This window comes from Mandrillus leucophaeus, unplaced genomic scaffold (assembly GCF_000951045.1).
Source record: "Mandrillus leucophaeus isolate KB7577 unplaced genomic scaffold, Mleu.le_1.0 Scaffold72, whole genome shotgun sequence".
Classification (NCBI taxonomy): Eukaryota; Metazoa; Chordata; class Mammalia; order Primates; family Cercopithecidae; genus Mandrillus; species Mandrillus leucophaeus.
Window position 1 is genome coordinate 3,954,940 of NW_012107808.1, and position 12,950 is coordinate 3,967,889.

General features: G+C 43.6%; 1 protein-coding gene across 2 annotated transcripts in view; it reads right to left on the reverse strand.

The window, feature by feature from the left end:
- Positions 1-12,950, reverse strand: part of GRHL1 (grainyhead-like 1 (Drosophila)) — a 53,552-nt gene that overhangs the window by 16,302 nt on the left and 24,300 nt on the right. For both annotated transcript variants that reach the window (XM_011965304.1, XM_011965305.1), the window contains one exon: positions 2,721-2,879. In XM_011965304.1, coding sequence (XP_011820694.1) covers positions 2,721-2,879 — 159 coding nt within the window. The remainder of the gene's footprint in view (positions 1-2,720; positions 2,880-12,950) is intronic.

Genomic DNA, 12,950 nt, shown 5'->3' on the forward strand with positions numbered 1-12,950 from the left:
TTGACACAGAAAAACAGGTAAATACCCCAATCTCCTTGCCATTATTGTATGAAGTTGGTCTGGGTCTCCCTGTCCGTTCTAACAGTCTAACCATAACTTCATTCTGATGATAAACACCACCCTCCTCCAAAAGGTGGAGGGTGCAGTCCCGTATTACAAAACAGGACTGTCCCTCCTTATTTACCTGTATATCTATAAAGAATAAGGCATTTCTGCTTCTACATAACATGGAGTAACACAGATCACATTTACCCTCCACCCTGAAACAACAACAAAAACCAGACAAAATGCATAAAACAAGAATGCGAGGCCCTGACCAGTAGGCAACTAAACAACAGGGAGAACAAGAACGCGTGGCAAGTCCTAAAACCATGCTGGCTGCTGCCTTCAGAGTTCCCAGGCTGTGGCATGGGAGGGGGAGCCCATGTATTCTCAGTCCAGGTGCCCAGGGTTGAGGAGACAGAGCTGGAAGTTCACAGAGATCAAGGCAGCAGGACAAAGTACCAAAGAAGAAAAAGCTCCGAGATCTTTAGGGTGGCCAGGCACCAACAGGTACAGAGGTACCAGGAAGTTGCCCAAGGCTGGGGGTCAGGGTTGGGAATTGACATCTGAAAAGATTAGAGAAACAGTTCCCAAAACTCACACGGAGCCAGAAACAGTACCTGTTCCCACCATATGGGGTGGACTGGAAATCCTTGTAATGAGGATTATTACAAAGAAACAATATAACTGGAAAAACTTGTAATGAGCAGGACACTTGGTAGAATATTCAGGAAAATCCTGCTCAGGAGCACAGAATGATTAGCCTTATATTGAGCACAGCTCCAGATCCGCCTATCAAATCATAGACGTAAGATCTGAAAGATCAAATGGTTTCCAAGCAACTTAACCAGATTTCAGGACAAAATTCAAGGAGATTCACAATAATATAAAAATGTCGAGCACCCAGGAAGGTGAAAATCACCGAATGCCACACAAAGAGTAAACACGATCCAAAAAACCCGAAAAAGGCCTCAGACTCATTCACTGTGCTCAGCCACTGTGCTTTGTATACCTGATGCAAAAGCCAGGGTGAAAGACCAGGACTCTGATAGCAAACATACTTCCAGTTACCTAGCCCCTTCTAAAAATCTCAATAAAAGACAAGCTCCCTTAACAGGATGAAAAGAACTGCCCCCCCTCCCCCACCGAAAATAGGTCCAACATTTTTGAGTTGGAAAAAGTCAAGATCTTGCTGTCTTAGTTCAATGGACCGTCCACTCATCTGCAGTTGCTCCCCAGTTCCGAGCCAGCACAAACTTTCCCCTCAAGACTCGACGCACCTTCCAGACTCTCCCTGCATCAAATTCAGCTCAGCCCCTGGCTCTGCACTGGGCAAAAGTAAGCCTCTCTTCTCCAGATAAAAAGGAGCCACACCAGGGAAAACAGGTCATGCAGAGATCCCTCTGGGCCTTGCACTGTGAAGGCACAGCCCTTTGTGATTCATCCAATCAGACACAGCTGAAGAAGAGTTTCCGTGCAGGGTTGACTGCCTACACCTCCAGCAGCTGGGCTCAGAGGGGCCTGTGCGCACCTCCTTTACTTATCAGACATGCCCAACAAAATGTACTCATCAATCCTTCTAATCTTTCAGTTAAAAAGTAATTTTAAAAATCTCTCTATAATGTGTCTTTGCAAGGCCAAAACAATAATTAAGCTATTTTAGGCCAGGCACAGTGGCTCACACCTGTAATCCCAGCACTCTGGGAAGCCAAGGTGGGCGGATCACATGAGGCCAGGAGTTCAAGACCAGCCTGGCCAACCTGGCAAAACCCTGTCTCTATTAAAAATACAAAAATTAGCTAGGTGTGGTGGGTGCACATCTGTAATCTCAGCTACTGGAGAGACTGAGGCACAAGAATCGTTTGAACCCGGGAGGCAGAGGCTGCAGTGAGCCGAGATTGCGCCACTGCACTCCAGCATGGGCAACAGAGCCAGACTCTGTCAAAAAAAAAAAAAAAAAAAAGCTGTTTTACACTTTCAGAAGCCAAGGTGGGAGGATCACTTGAGGCCAGGAGTTCAAGACCAGCCTGGGCAACATGGCGGGAACCCTTCTCCACAAAAAAATTAAAAAATTAGCTGGGTGTGATGGGATGTGCCGTAGTCCCAACCACTTAGGAGACTGAGTTCGGGGGATCGCTTGAGCCCAGGAGGTTGAGGCTACAGTAAGCAGTAATTGCACCACTGAATTCCAGCCTAGATGACAGAGTGAGACCTCATCTCTGATAAAGGCTGGGTGTGGTGGCTCACACCTGTAATCCTAGCACTCTGGGAGGCCAAGGTGGGCAGATTACTTGAGCTCAGGAGTTGGAGACCAGCCTGGGCAATATGGCGGAACCCCATCTCTACTAAAAATACAAAAAACCAGCCGGGCATGGTGGTGTGCACCTGTAATCTCAACTACTGGGGAGGCTGAGGCAGGAGAATTGCTTGAACCCAGGAGGCAGAGGTTGCAGTGAGCTGAGATTGCACCACTGCACTCCAGCCTGGGAGACAGAGCGAGACTGTCTCAAAAATAAAATAAAATAAATAAATAAATAAATAAATAAATAAAATAATTTTAAAAGTTATTCTATATTAGCAGCTATATTCTCATTTTGACATTAAATATTAAAGAGACCCTGGTCCTTTTCCGTGAGTGTGTCTCGAACACTTGTTCCAAGCATCCCTGCTGACCTTACCTTGTCACAGAAGACCTTGATCTGGCAGTAGGCCCGGTGCACAGGCTTGTTGCTGCGGTTGTTGTAACTATAGGTATCAATTTGAATGTTAAGAGGCAACCCCTTCACTCCCTTCTGGGAAGAGAAGTCTGTGCTTAAGCAGTTCACAGAGATGAAAACCTGCAAAGGGAAGAGAAGGTTCCATAAGCAACAGGCACCGAGTCAAACCTAGCACAGCTCATGAAAATATTAACATCACTGAAATTACTCAAGTCTGTTTTAAATGAGAAGTTCAGTTTCTCATTTTTTAAAAAAGGGTTTTTAAAAAGAGGTGATCAGGGGTTTATTTTAAAACTGCTTTTGGTCATAGAAATAGCAGACCTTAAAGAGGAGGAAGAGTCGGCAGCTCTGAACCTCTGCTCATGTTTCCTTCCGGAATCCCTAATATCAGCTAGGACAGGGGAAGAGGCTGATTAGCTTCCCCGATGCCATTTTCCAAAGTTACCAATAGCATAGCTCCCTCTGCAGTTGTTCTGTAACTTAGTAAAAACTTCCTGGGAATCCACCTATGTTTACGTTGACACCACCTCTTAGGATAACCTGTAGTACTCTATGTCCTCATATTTTAGAACTTATGAAATCGGTGTTCCTGTAATCCACAATTTTTATAAGATTCTAATGAAGTTCTCTCTCAATCTCTGCCCATCCAGACTAAACAGTCCTCATTTCTTTCCAGTTTGTTCTTATTAATCTTTTGGTTAACAAATCACATTGGGCCCAGTCTTCAAGGAATAATTTATAATTTACAATTATTTCCACACTCCTTTCTAGGTACGGAAATATCAGTGCAAGGGTCTTTTATTTAAACATAACTGGATTCTTTACATGTTCAGATTAAACCTAAAACCAAAGTGGTGAAGTTTGTTAATAGACTGAGAACTTAACGATCACTAAACACTCAGGAATGTGTTCCTCATTCAAGACGTTCCACACAGATGCGGTCAAAACTTCCTAGAATAACCTGGGAAGATGTTATGCTGGTGGGTCTATTTCCATGAGAGAAAAGAAGAATCCAATTCCTTAAGCCACAGTTCTACTATTCAATCATGAAATTACTTCAGAGAAACTGTCTAAACCAGACTTTGAGCTTCTCAACCCACAGTTTCAAAAGTCTGCTTTCCTATCAGTGCCCAAGCCACCACTTCCCATGGGAGCAATTTTTTTTTTTTTTTTTTAAGACAGTCTGGCTCTGTCGCTTGGGCTGGAGTGTGGTGGTGTGATCTCAGCTCACTGCAATCTCTGCCTTCTGGGCTCAAGCCATGCTCCCACCTCGGCCTCCCAAGTAGCTGGGATCACAGGTGTGTGCCACCATGCCCAGCTAATTTTTTAATTTTTTTTGTAGAGACAGGGTTCCATTATGTTGCCCAGGCTGGTCTTGAACTCCTGAGCTCAAGTGATCCTACCATCTTGGCCTCCCAAAGTGCTGGGATTACAGGCAGGAGCTACTACACCCAGCCTACAAGAACAATATTTAAAGATGACTTCCAAGTGCAGTAGGTTAGTACCAGGTACACTCCAGCTGTTAGCGTGTGCCTGAGCTATGCACTAAGCCGGCGAGAAGCCATCCAGGGGGATCCCCCACCATCGAAATGGAAGACAGAAGATGTCATACCCTTCTCTCCTCTCCTGGGCTCCAAATCAGTTATCTCCCAGCACACTTTCTCAAAAGTTAAAATAAACTGAGTCACATTATGAATATGACACTGGAAGCTGCTACTTAAGAGGAACCCAGTGCACAGCAAATAAACATGTGCCATTTCCCAGCTATTTTTATCATTCTGGATTTTTAAAATGTTTTTGAGCTCCCTTTCAACTAGTTTTAGAATTTATTTCTGATGCATGTGTACCACATAGTGGACATTATTGGAATTACAGTTTTTAAAACTAAGACTGGCCCATTTCAGACCCAAGAGCTGACAGGGGAAGATTCCTTCTAGCCCCTGGGTCAACAACCAAGAATGGGTCCACCAGGAGCAGCACTGGGTGTCACTGGCTGAACCAGGGCAGATGGGGAGAAATTTAAGTTATAATGGGGGTGGGGGACAGCCATAATAACTTTTTTTTTTGAGATGGAGTTTTGCTCTTGTTGCCCAGGCTGGAGTGCAATGGTGCAATCTCGGCTCACCACAATCCTGCAACCTCCGCCTCCTGGGTTCAAGTCCTTCTCCTGCCTCAGCCTCTGAGTAGCTGGGATTACAGGCACTCACCACTACGCCTGGCTAATTTTTGTATTTTTAGTAGAGGGGGGGTTTCACCATTTTGGCCAGGCTGGTCTCAAACTCCTGACTTCAAGTGATCGGCCCGCCTTGGCCTCCCAAAGTGCTGCGATTATAGGCGTGAGTCACCACGCCCGGCCCAGCTATAAGAACTTTAAGATGAAAGAGAAGGAAGGGAGGGAGAAGAGGAAAGTCAGGATCATGGTGACAAAGAGGGCTCTCTAGAAGGCATGCAAAATGCAAAAGCTGAGGTCAGGATTTTACCCTCACTCTAGGCTACACACTGTTTCTCAGCAGGAAAAGACCAACACATCCTAAAAAGAGGAAGGACTTGTCCAAGTTAACAGATTTAAAAGTCATTTCTGATCTTGTCCCTTCACAAGCCCTCCACCCCAGCTGGTCTCCTCACCATCCCCGAACACAATCTGCACATCCATTCCCGCCTCACCTCAGTCCTCGTCCGCTTCCTGCTCCAGGCTTCCTGCTCATGACTTCACAGGCAGGCCTGCCTCCACAGCTCCCCTGGTCTGTCTCCATCTGTAAGGCCGGCCCAAGTCCCACCCCACACACGGTCACAAGCACGCAGATGGCAGCACGGGCTGGCCACACAGCAGAGGGACCACACACTGTGCACCTGGCGTCAGGACCTGTGCTGGGCATGTCAAGCACGGTCTCACCGAATCACCCACAGGGAAAGGGACTATCATCCTTCTTGCACAGATGAAGCCCACAACGGTGTTTAAAGTTGTCCCAAGGTAGAAAGCGATGCACTGGGGTTCACTGGAGGGCTTTCCCCTTCACACCCCACTACGACTCCCAAACCAACATCTTCCACAAATAGCTGGCTCTGATCTCCTACCTGGGATGGTTTGCCTTTTGATATGTGCATGGTTTATCTCCCTGACTAGACTGTAAATATTTAGCAGGCCGGGTCCGTAATTCTACGCTTTGTCCCTTCTAACACCGAGCACAGTACCTTATCCTGCCTGCTATAATTTTCCTTTCCACTTAAACTTATTTCCAGTAAATAAGTAAATTGCTTTAACTTAAAGAATACCTAGATCTAGATATATAGGCAAAAGTGGCACATACATTACAGAAAATATGTGCTTTGACTTTATATCTTTTATTTATTTATTTATTTATTTATTTTTGAGATTCAGTTTCGCTCTTTTCGCCCAGGCTGGAGTGCAGTGGAGCTATCTCGGCTCACCGCAACCTCTGCCTCCCGGGTTCAAGCGATTCTCCTGCCTCAGCCTCCCGAGTAGCTGGGATTACAGGCTTGCACCACCACACCTGGCTAATTTTGTATTTTTAGTAGAGATGGGGTTTCACTATATTGGCCAGGCTGGTCTCGAACTCCTGACCTCATGATCCGCCCACCTCGGCCTCCCAAAGTGTTGAGATTACAGGTGTGAGTAACTGCTGTCAGCCACGTTTTTTTAAAAAACACTTCAAGTACAATCCCTAAATCCACAAATCAGAGGTATGGAGAGTCTGCGGAATGCATTCAGGTTTTTTAAAAAGTCCATGCAAACAACTAAGCAAAGTAACCAAACCACCATATATTTTTCAATTTACAACCAAATGGAAAATCCAAATTTTTTCTGTCATTCTAGGCCATGTGGCTCAATTCCTAGTTCAAAAACAGCTAGCTGCCTGGGAAAGTTCAACTTTACCCTCACGATTCCAGGAAGTCTTCGACCCAAAGTGATACTACCTTTACAAGAGGATTTCACAGTAATCCAGCCTGAAACCTAACCTCCCCTTGCTTCTCGGTTTCAAGTTTCTATTCAAAAAAGAAATGAGCAGGGGCCAAATCCCAGGATCAGGGCAAACACAGAGCTTCGGCACCGCTTTGCCCATGCTGGTGTGCATTTGTGATGATCTGTGGTCTCTTACTGATACACATTTCTCTCTTATTTTAAAAAATCAGTTATTTCCAAACTTGGCAGTTTTCTAAATGTATTAAAGAAAGTTTACAATGGTCCTAATTCAGCATTAAAAAAAAATGCTACCTTGCCTAGATAAATACACAAACATCCCAGGAGAAGGTGACAAAGCTGTGAAACGTAAGCACTGCAGGCCACGAACATGAGGGACAGGAACAGTGGGCTGAAGATGCCAGACAGAAGATGGGGCCGGTGGTCGCGATGCCCCTGCTCTTAAGAAAGGATCCAAGGTAAGAACACAGACGATCAAGGGGATGTGCTGGCGCAGAGGGGACATGTGTGCTGGGTTTAACCCTTAACCAAAGTCTACAAGCGGAGCCACATTCCCAACAGAAGCAGCTTAGGTCTAAACATCAAAGCATCTGAGCTGGCCCCTAACTAGCGCTGCAACCCAGTGCAAGGGTCCTTACCTGTCAAAGGGCAGGGTGAATTCGTGGATCTCTGGATGACTACCTCTGGACTTCCATGATTATATACTTACATTGACAAAGGATGAATCCTATATCTATACTGTTTTTACTGGTGACAATAGTTTCGTGTAATACATTTATCTATCAACTTTTTATAAGTCATATTAGTTTAAAAATACCACGTAAGTTGCCAGTTAAAGTCATCACAATAACTACTTATATAAAACTTAAGAATCTCATACAGCAATGGCTCTCAAAGTGTGATGCCAGGAGCATCAGCATGAGGGAACTTGTTGGAAATGAAGATCCTGGTGCCCACCCCAGACTCACTGAATCCAAAAACTCAGGGAGAGTGGAAGGGGAAGTTAACAAGCTCTCCAGCTAATTCCAAATTTAATTCACACTAAAGATTCAGAATCCTGTCTGTACAACAGTGCCTCACAACCCTGACTGAATTAGTTGTGCCTGGCAGGACTTAAAAACATACGGATGTCGGATGTCCTGGCCACACCCCAGAGATTCTGATTTCATTGTCCTGGGGTGGGTTCGAGATGCTGGGACTGTTTTGCTTTTTTTTTTTTTTGGTGCTCTGCACCAAATTCGAGTAATTTGAGTGATTGGCCAAGATAGAAACCACTGCAGTAAAGTGATTAGTCTTCTAGCTGCTTACACACTAGGATCCACAAAAGGTCTCCCTTGGCTCTAAAACTCTGAGATTATTAAAGCAAGTTCCAATACATGGCTTCCTTTCCTTAAAGAGTGAATATATTTTTTTATGTATTTATATGTATGCCAGCAGGTTTTTAACATTAAACAAAATTTTTACAGAGGCATAGCCCTATCAAATAAGAATATTCATGTAATTTAACTTAAAGAATACCTAGATCTAGATATATAGGCAAAAGTGGCACACACATACAGAAAGATCTAGATTAAAGCCATTTTGTTCAACCCTGCTATTCAATAAGATCATGCAAATTCTCATATACTCAAAACTTCTTAAGATATTAACCAGGAAAAAAAAAACCAATTACACACATATTAAACTCTCCCGCTTATTTTTATTACTCATGTTATGTTTGATTTCATAGGGATTGGCATTTGTGGTGAACTTGTGTGTTCAGCTGAAGGCTGAGGTTGTAACTCTGAACCACAGGACAAAGCATGATGTGTTGCCTTCCTCACTAAACGGCAACCTCCTTGAGATGACCCTGTCTTAATAATCATCTCTATGTCTCATGCCTGGATCATAACATATGCTTAACATATGCTTTTAATAAAAGGAGGAAAATACATACTGGGTATTGAATAAGTATGCCTAAGAATAAGTACAAAGTAGATATATAAAATATTTTTTCATCCCCTTATCTAAACCAGAAGCAACCATTTTTCTGTAAAGGGCCCGATAGTATTTTCACACCCGTGGGCCACATGCAACTACTCAACTCTGCAGTAATAGTATAAAAGTAGCCACGGATATGAGTGTGGTGGTGTTTTGATAACACTTGATTTATATAAACAGGCAGCTAGCTGGCCCAGCCTCAGAGGTGTCATCTGCTGACCACTGATCTAAACCATCCTCTAAGTTGCTTGGACATTAATTTATCCTTACATCATCATGATGGAGTAAACAGGAAGGAGGTGTATTTCTCTGTTTGTAATTGAGTATTTCCACTTTCCGCATAAGTGACTTCCTGGCAAGACATCCAGTGTGTGCTGTGCCCATGCATCGCTCCCCTGTGGAAACACACTGTCCCTATCAGCACAGCCCATGCTCATGGAGGGACCAGGCAAGTTCTGAGGGAGAAGTGCAGCTTCTGGGGAGCTTCATGGTCAGGAGGCGGCCTTCTTTAGTCTGCAACTACACAGTTTTGTTTAATGTTAAAAACCTGCTGGCATACATATAAGGCGAGTGTAGAAACACAAGCCAGAGCTCTCCCTTGGGTCCAGTGGGAGCAACAAGATGGGCACACTTTGTTCCTCAGTTTTAACACTTTGCATGGATTCTACCTAATGGGGAGCCCCGAGTGAGCAAGACCACAGGGCTATTCACCCAAATCCAGGTAAAACCAGGCTCGGACCGTTCCTATCCTGCAGACAAATAGTATCAATGTGATTACAGAAAACACTCCACTATCTTTACAGAGGATGGGAAAGAGGTAAAAAGTACGATGAATGAGGACACATCCAACTCCTCCTTTATAAAACATATGGGAGTGCATGTATACACACACACACGCTTAAAAAGCCCCATTTCAGAATCGGAGTAGGCTGAAGATTTACAACCTTCCTTCTCTAGAAAGATGTGAAGATCTCTGACATAAAACTTTAAGAACTCAAAAGATGACCTTTTCTGTTTTCATGCTTCCCACTTATTTTGAGAGAAAACATTTGTATTCAAATAATTAGAACATTAATGTCAAAAGATGAACAACTAATATTATTCCCACCCAAATTATTGGAAGAGAAAAAAACTAACAACAAACATAAACTGCTGAACAATCCAAGGTGCTCTACAAGATTCCTTTTAAAACGTCTAGCCCATTTTTCTAAGGACAGTTCCTCATTCCTGACCAATAATTTATGCACTTAGAGTGTTTCAAAGTATTTAATTTTGTTTTCAAACCTCAGTTTGAAAATGAGAGGAAAACAAAATAAAATGATTTAAATGATCAAAGGATTAACTGATACAGACTTTTATTCTAAATGCTCTCAAGCACAGAAACCAACAAGAAATCAGATCTTGAATTTATAATGATTCCTCCAGGAAGCACTGCGGCAGCCACATCAGCGCTGTTCACACTTGGCTGCTTCCGCCAAGTTAGTCCTCAAAGAGAAAACAAGGAGGAAAAAAACAAAACAAAACAAAACAAACAAACAAAAAAACCCACTGTGCTCAAAACAGAGATCACCATCAGAGGTTCATTTCATAGCAGGTATAGGGAAAGTAACTGAGAATCAGTTTTATAAAATCCCCAACTCACCCACTCCTTTTGAGCTTTATCATCAACACCACAAACCAAGACACAATTCCAATAAAGCTTGCTAACTGTGTAGTCTAAAGAGAGTGGTCAGGAATGTGAACTTTAACAAGTAAATTTAATTTGTGGAGAGAAATTACAGAAATATTTTTAACTCTCCTAAATCATAGAAAAGAAGGCATGAACAAAGCACTTGGAGTTCATTAGTTAAAAGTTACAAAAACATTAAGTGGTGAAGTTAGGAGCTAAGAGATGAAAATGTTTAATACATATCAGGGCTTTTTTCATGAACTAGCAAAAAGGCTGTTCCTCTTTAAAAATTACCACAATGACAGTAATACTCATTCTATATTATCATTCACCTATAAGAAAATAATCCAACATCCAAATATTAGTCTTAATTTTTTTCCACTGAGAAATTTAGGTAAAATTTTACATGGTTTTGTAACATTGCTGCTATAATGCTGAAAATAATTTCCATAAGACTTTCATAATACAGTTTGCTCAAATGAGTAGAATAAAACAATTTCAAAATTTGAGCACTGGCCAGGCGGTGGCTCACGCCCGTAGGTGGGAGGATTGCTTGAGTCCAGGAGTTTGAGACCAGCCTGGGCAACATGACGAGAACCTGTCTCTAAAAAAATAAAATAAAATAAATTAACTGGGTGTGGTGGTGTGCCCCTGCAGTCCCAGCTACATGGGAGGCTGAGGCAGGAGTATGGCTTGAGCCTAGGAGGGAGAGGCTACAGTGAGCTGTGTCATGCCACTGCACTCCAGCCTGGGCAACAGAGTGAGACCCTGTCGTTAGAGTGAAAAAAAAAAAAAGTGAACATTTAGATCCATTGAGACTAATATGAAGCAACTTTATGACAGTTTGGATAAGGTTTTCTTTTTTTCTCTTTTTTTTTTTTTTTTTGAGAGAGAGAGTCTTGCCCTGTCACCCAGGCTGGAATGCAGTGGCGCCATCTCGGCTCATTGCAACCTCTGCCTCCCAGATTCAAGTGATTCTCATGCCTCAGCCTCCCAAGTAGCTGAGATTATAGGCACACACCACCACATCTGGCTTTTTTTTTTTTTTTTTGAGAGGGAGTTTCGCTCTTGTTGCCTAGGCTGGAGTGCAACGGCACAATCTCGGCTCACTGCAACCTCCACCTCCCAGGTTCAAGTGAATCTCCTGCCTCAGCCTCCAAGTAGCTGGGATTACAGGTGCTTGCCACCATGCCTGGCCAATCTTTGTATTTTTAGTAGAGATGGGGTTTCACCATGTTGGCCAGGCTGGTCTCGAACTCCTGACCTCAGGTGATCCACCTGCCTTAGCCTCCCAAAGTGCTGGGACTACAGGCACAAGCCACCATGCCCAGTCGGTTTCCTTTTTAAAGACCTGATTTTCAAACTAAAATAGAGTAAGTGCTCTGTTCATAAGACCAAGTGAGATGTCACAGGTGCTCATCCAGGTAGCATCATCTCAGTGCTTGGGAAAGTGAAAGAGCCTAGCTAGGAAAAACCACTAATAATCTTCAATGGTTCTCTGCAGTTTGGTGGCAGAAATCCAAATTCTCAAGGCCTTCCAAAATCCAGATCCAAATGCCCATTCTCGTTCACATCTCCTTTACAGGTACTTCCAAACTTTGGGGATCTTCATTTTCTCTGCCCCTGAATTTTAAAATATCGTTTCCTCCATTGTCTACTGACATACATTTCCCTTATGGATAAAGACTCAGCACCAACGGATATACCCTTTCTCATCACCATCCCCTTATCTGCCCAAAGGGGAATCCCTCATGTTCTCAGCTGTGTCCATAGCACTCTGTGTACAGCTCCATTTTACCACTTACCAAGTTGGACTAAGTAGCTTTTTCCTTTCCTCAAACTTCCTGTGAGGCCAGATTATATGGTTTGGCTGTGTCCCCACCCAAATCTCCTCTTGAATTGTAGCTCCCATAATTCCCACGTGTTGTGGGAGGGACCCTGTGGGAGATAACTGAATCATGGGGGCGATTTCCCGCATATTGTTCTCGTGGTAGTGAATAAGTCCCATGAGAGCTGACGGTTTGATAAGGGGTTTCCCCTTTTACTTGGTTCTCATTCTCTCTTGCCTGCCACCATGTAAGACATGGCTTTCACCTTCCACCATGACTGTGAGGCCTCCCCAGCCACATGGAACTGTGAGTCCATTAAACTTCTTTTTCTTTATAAATTACCCAGTCTTGGGTATGTCTTTATCAGCAGCATGAAAATGGACTAATACACCAGACTGAGATTCTTCAGGGAAACGGCCGCTTCTGTATAGTCTCATCACCTCGGTCAAGGTCATCACCTGGATCAAGGACAGGGAGGACGGAGCGAGAATCTTAACATTCACCTCTGTTTAACTCCTGTCCCTGTAACACTGCAGTTAGTAAGCTCCCAAGGTCCCTTGAAGGCAGGGATGTTGTTCATTTTAAAAATTTCTTCCAGCTGGGCGCGGTGGCTCATGCCTGTTAATCCCAGCACTTTGGGAGGCCAAGGGGGGCGGATCACTTGAGGCCAGGAATTTGAGACCAGCCTGGCTAACATGGTGAAACCTTGTTCTACCAAAAATATAAAAAAATTAGCTGAGTGAGGTGGCGCAAGCCTGTAATCTCAGCTACTC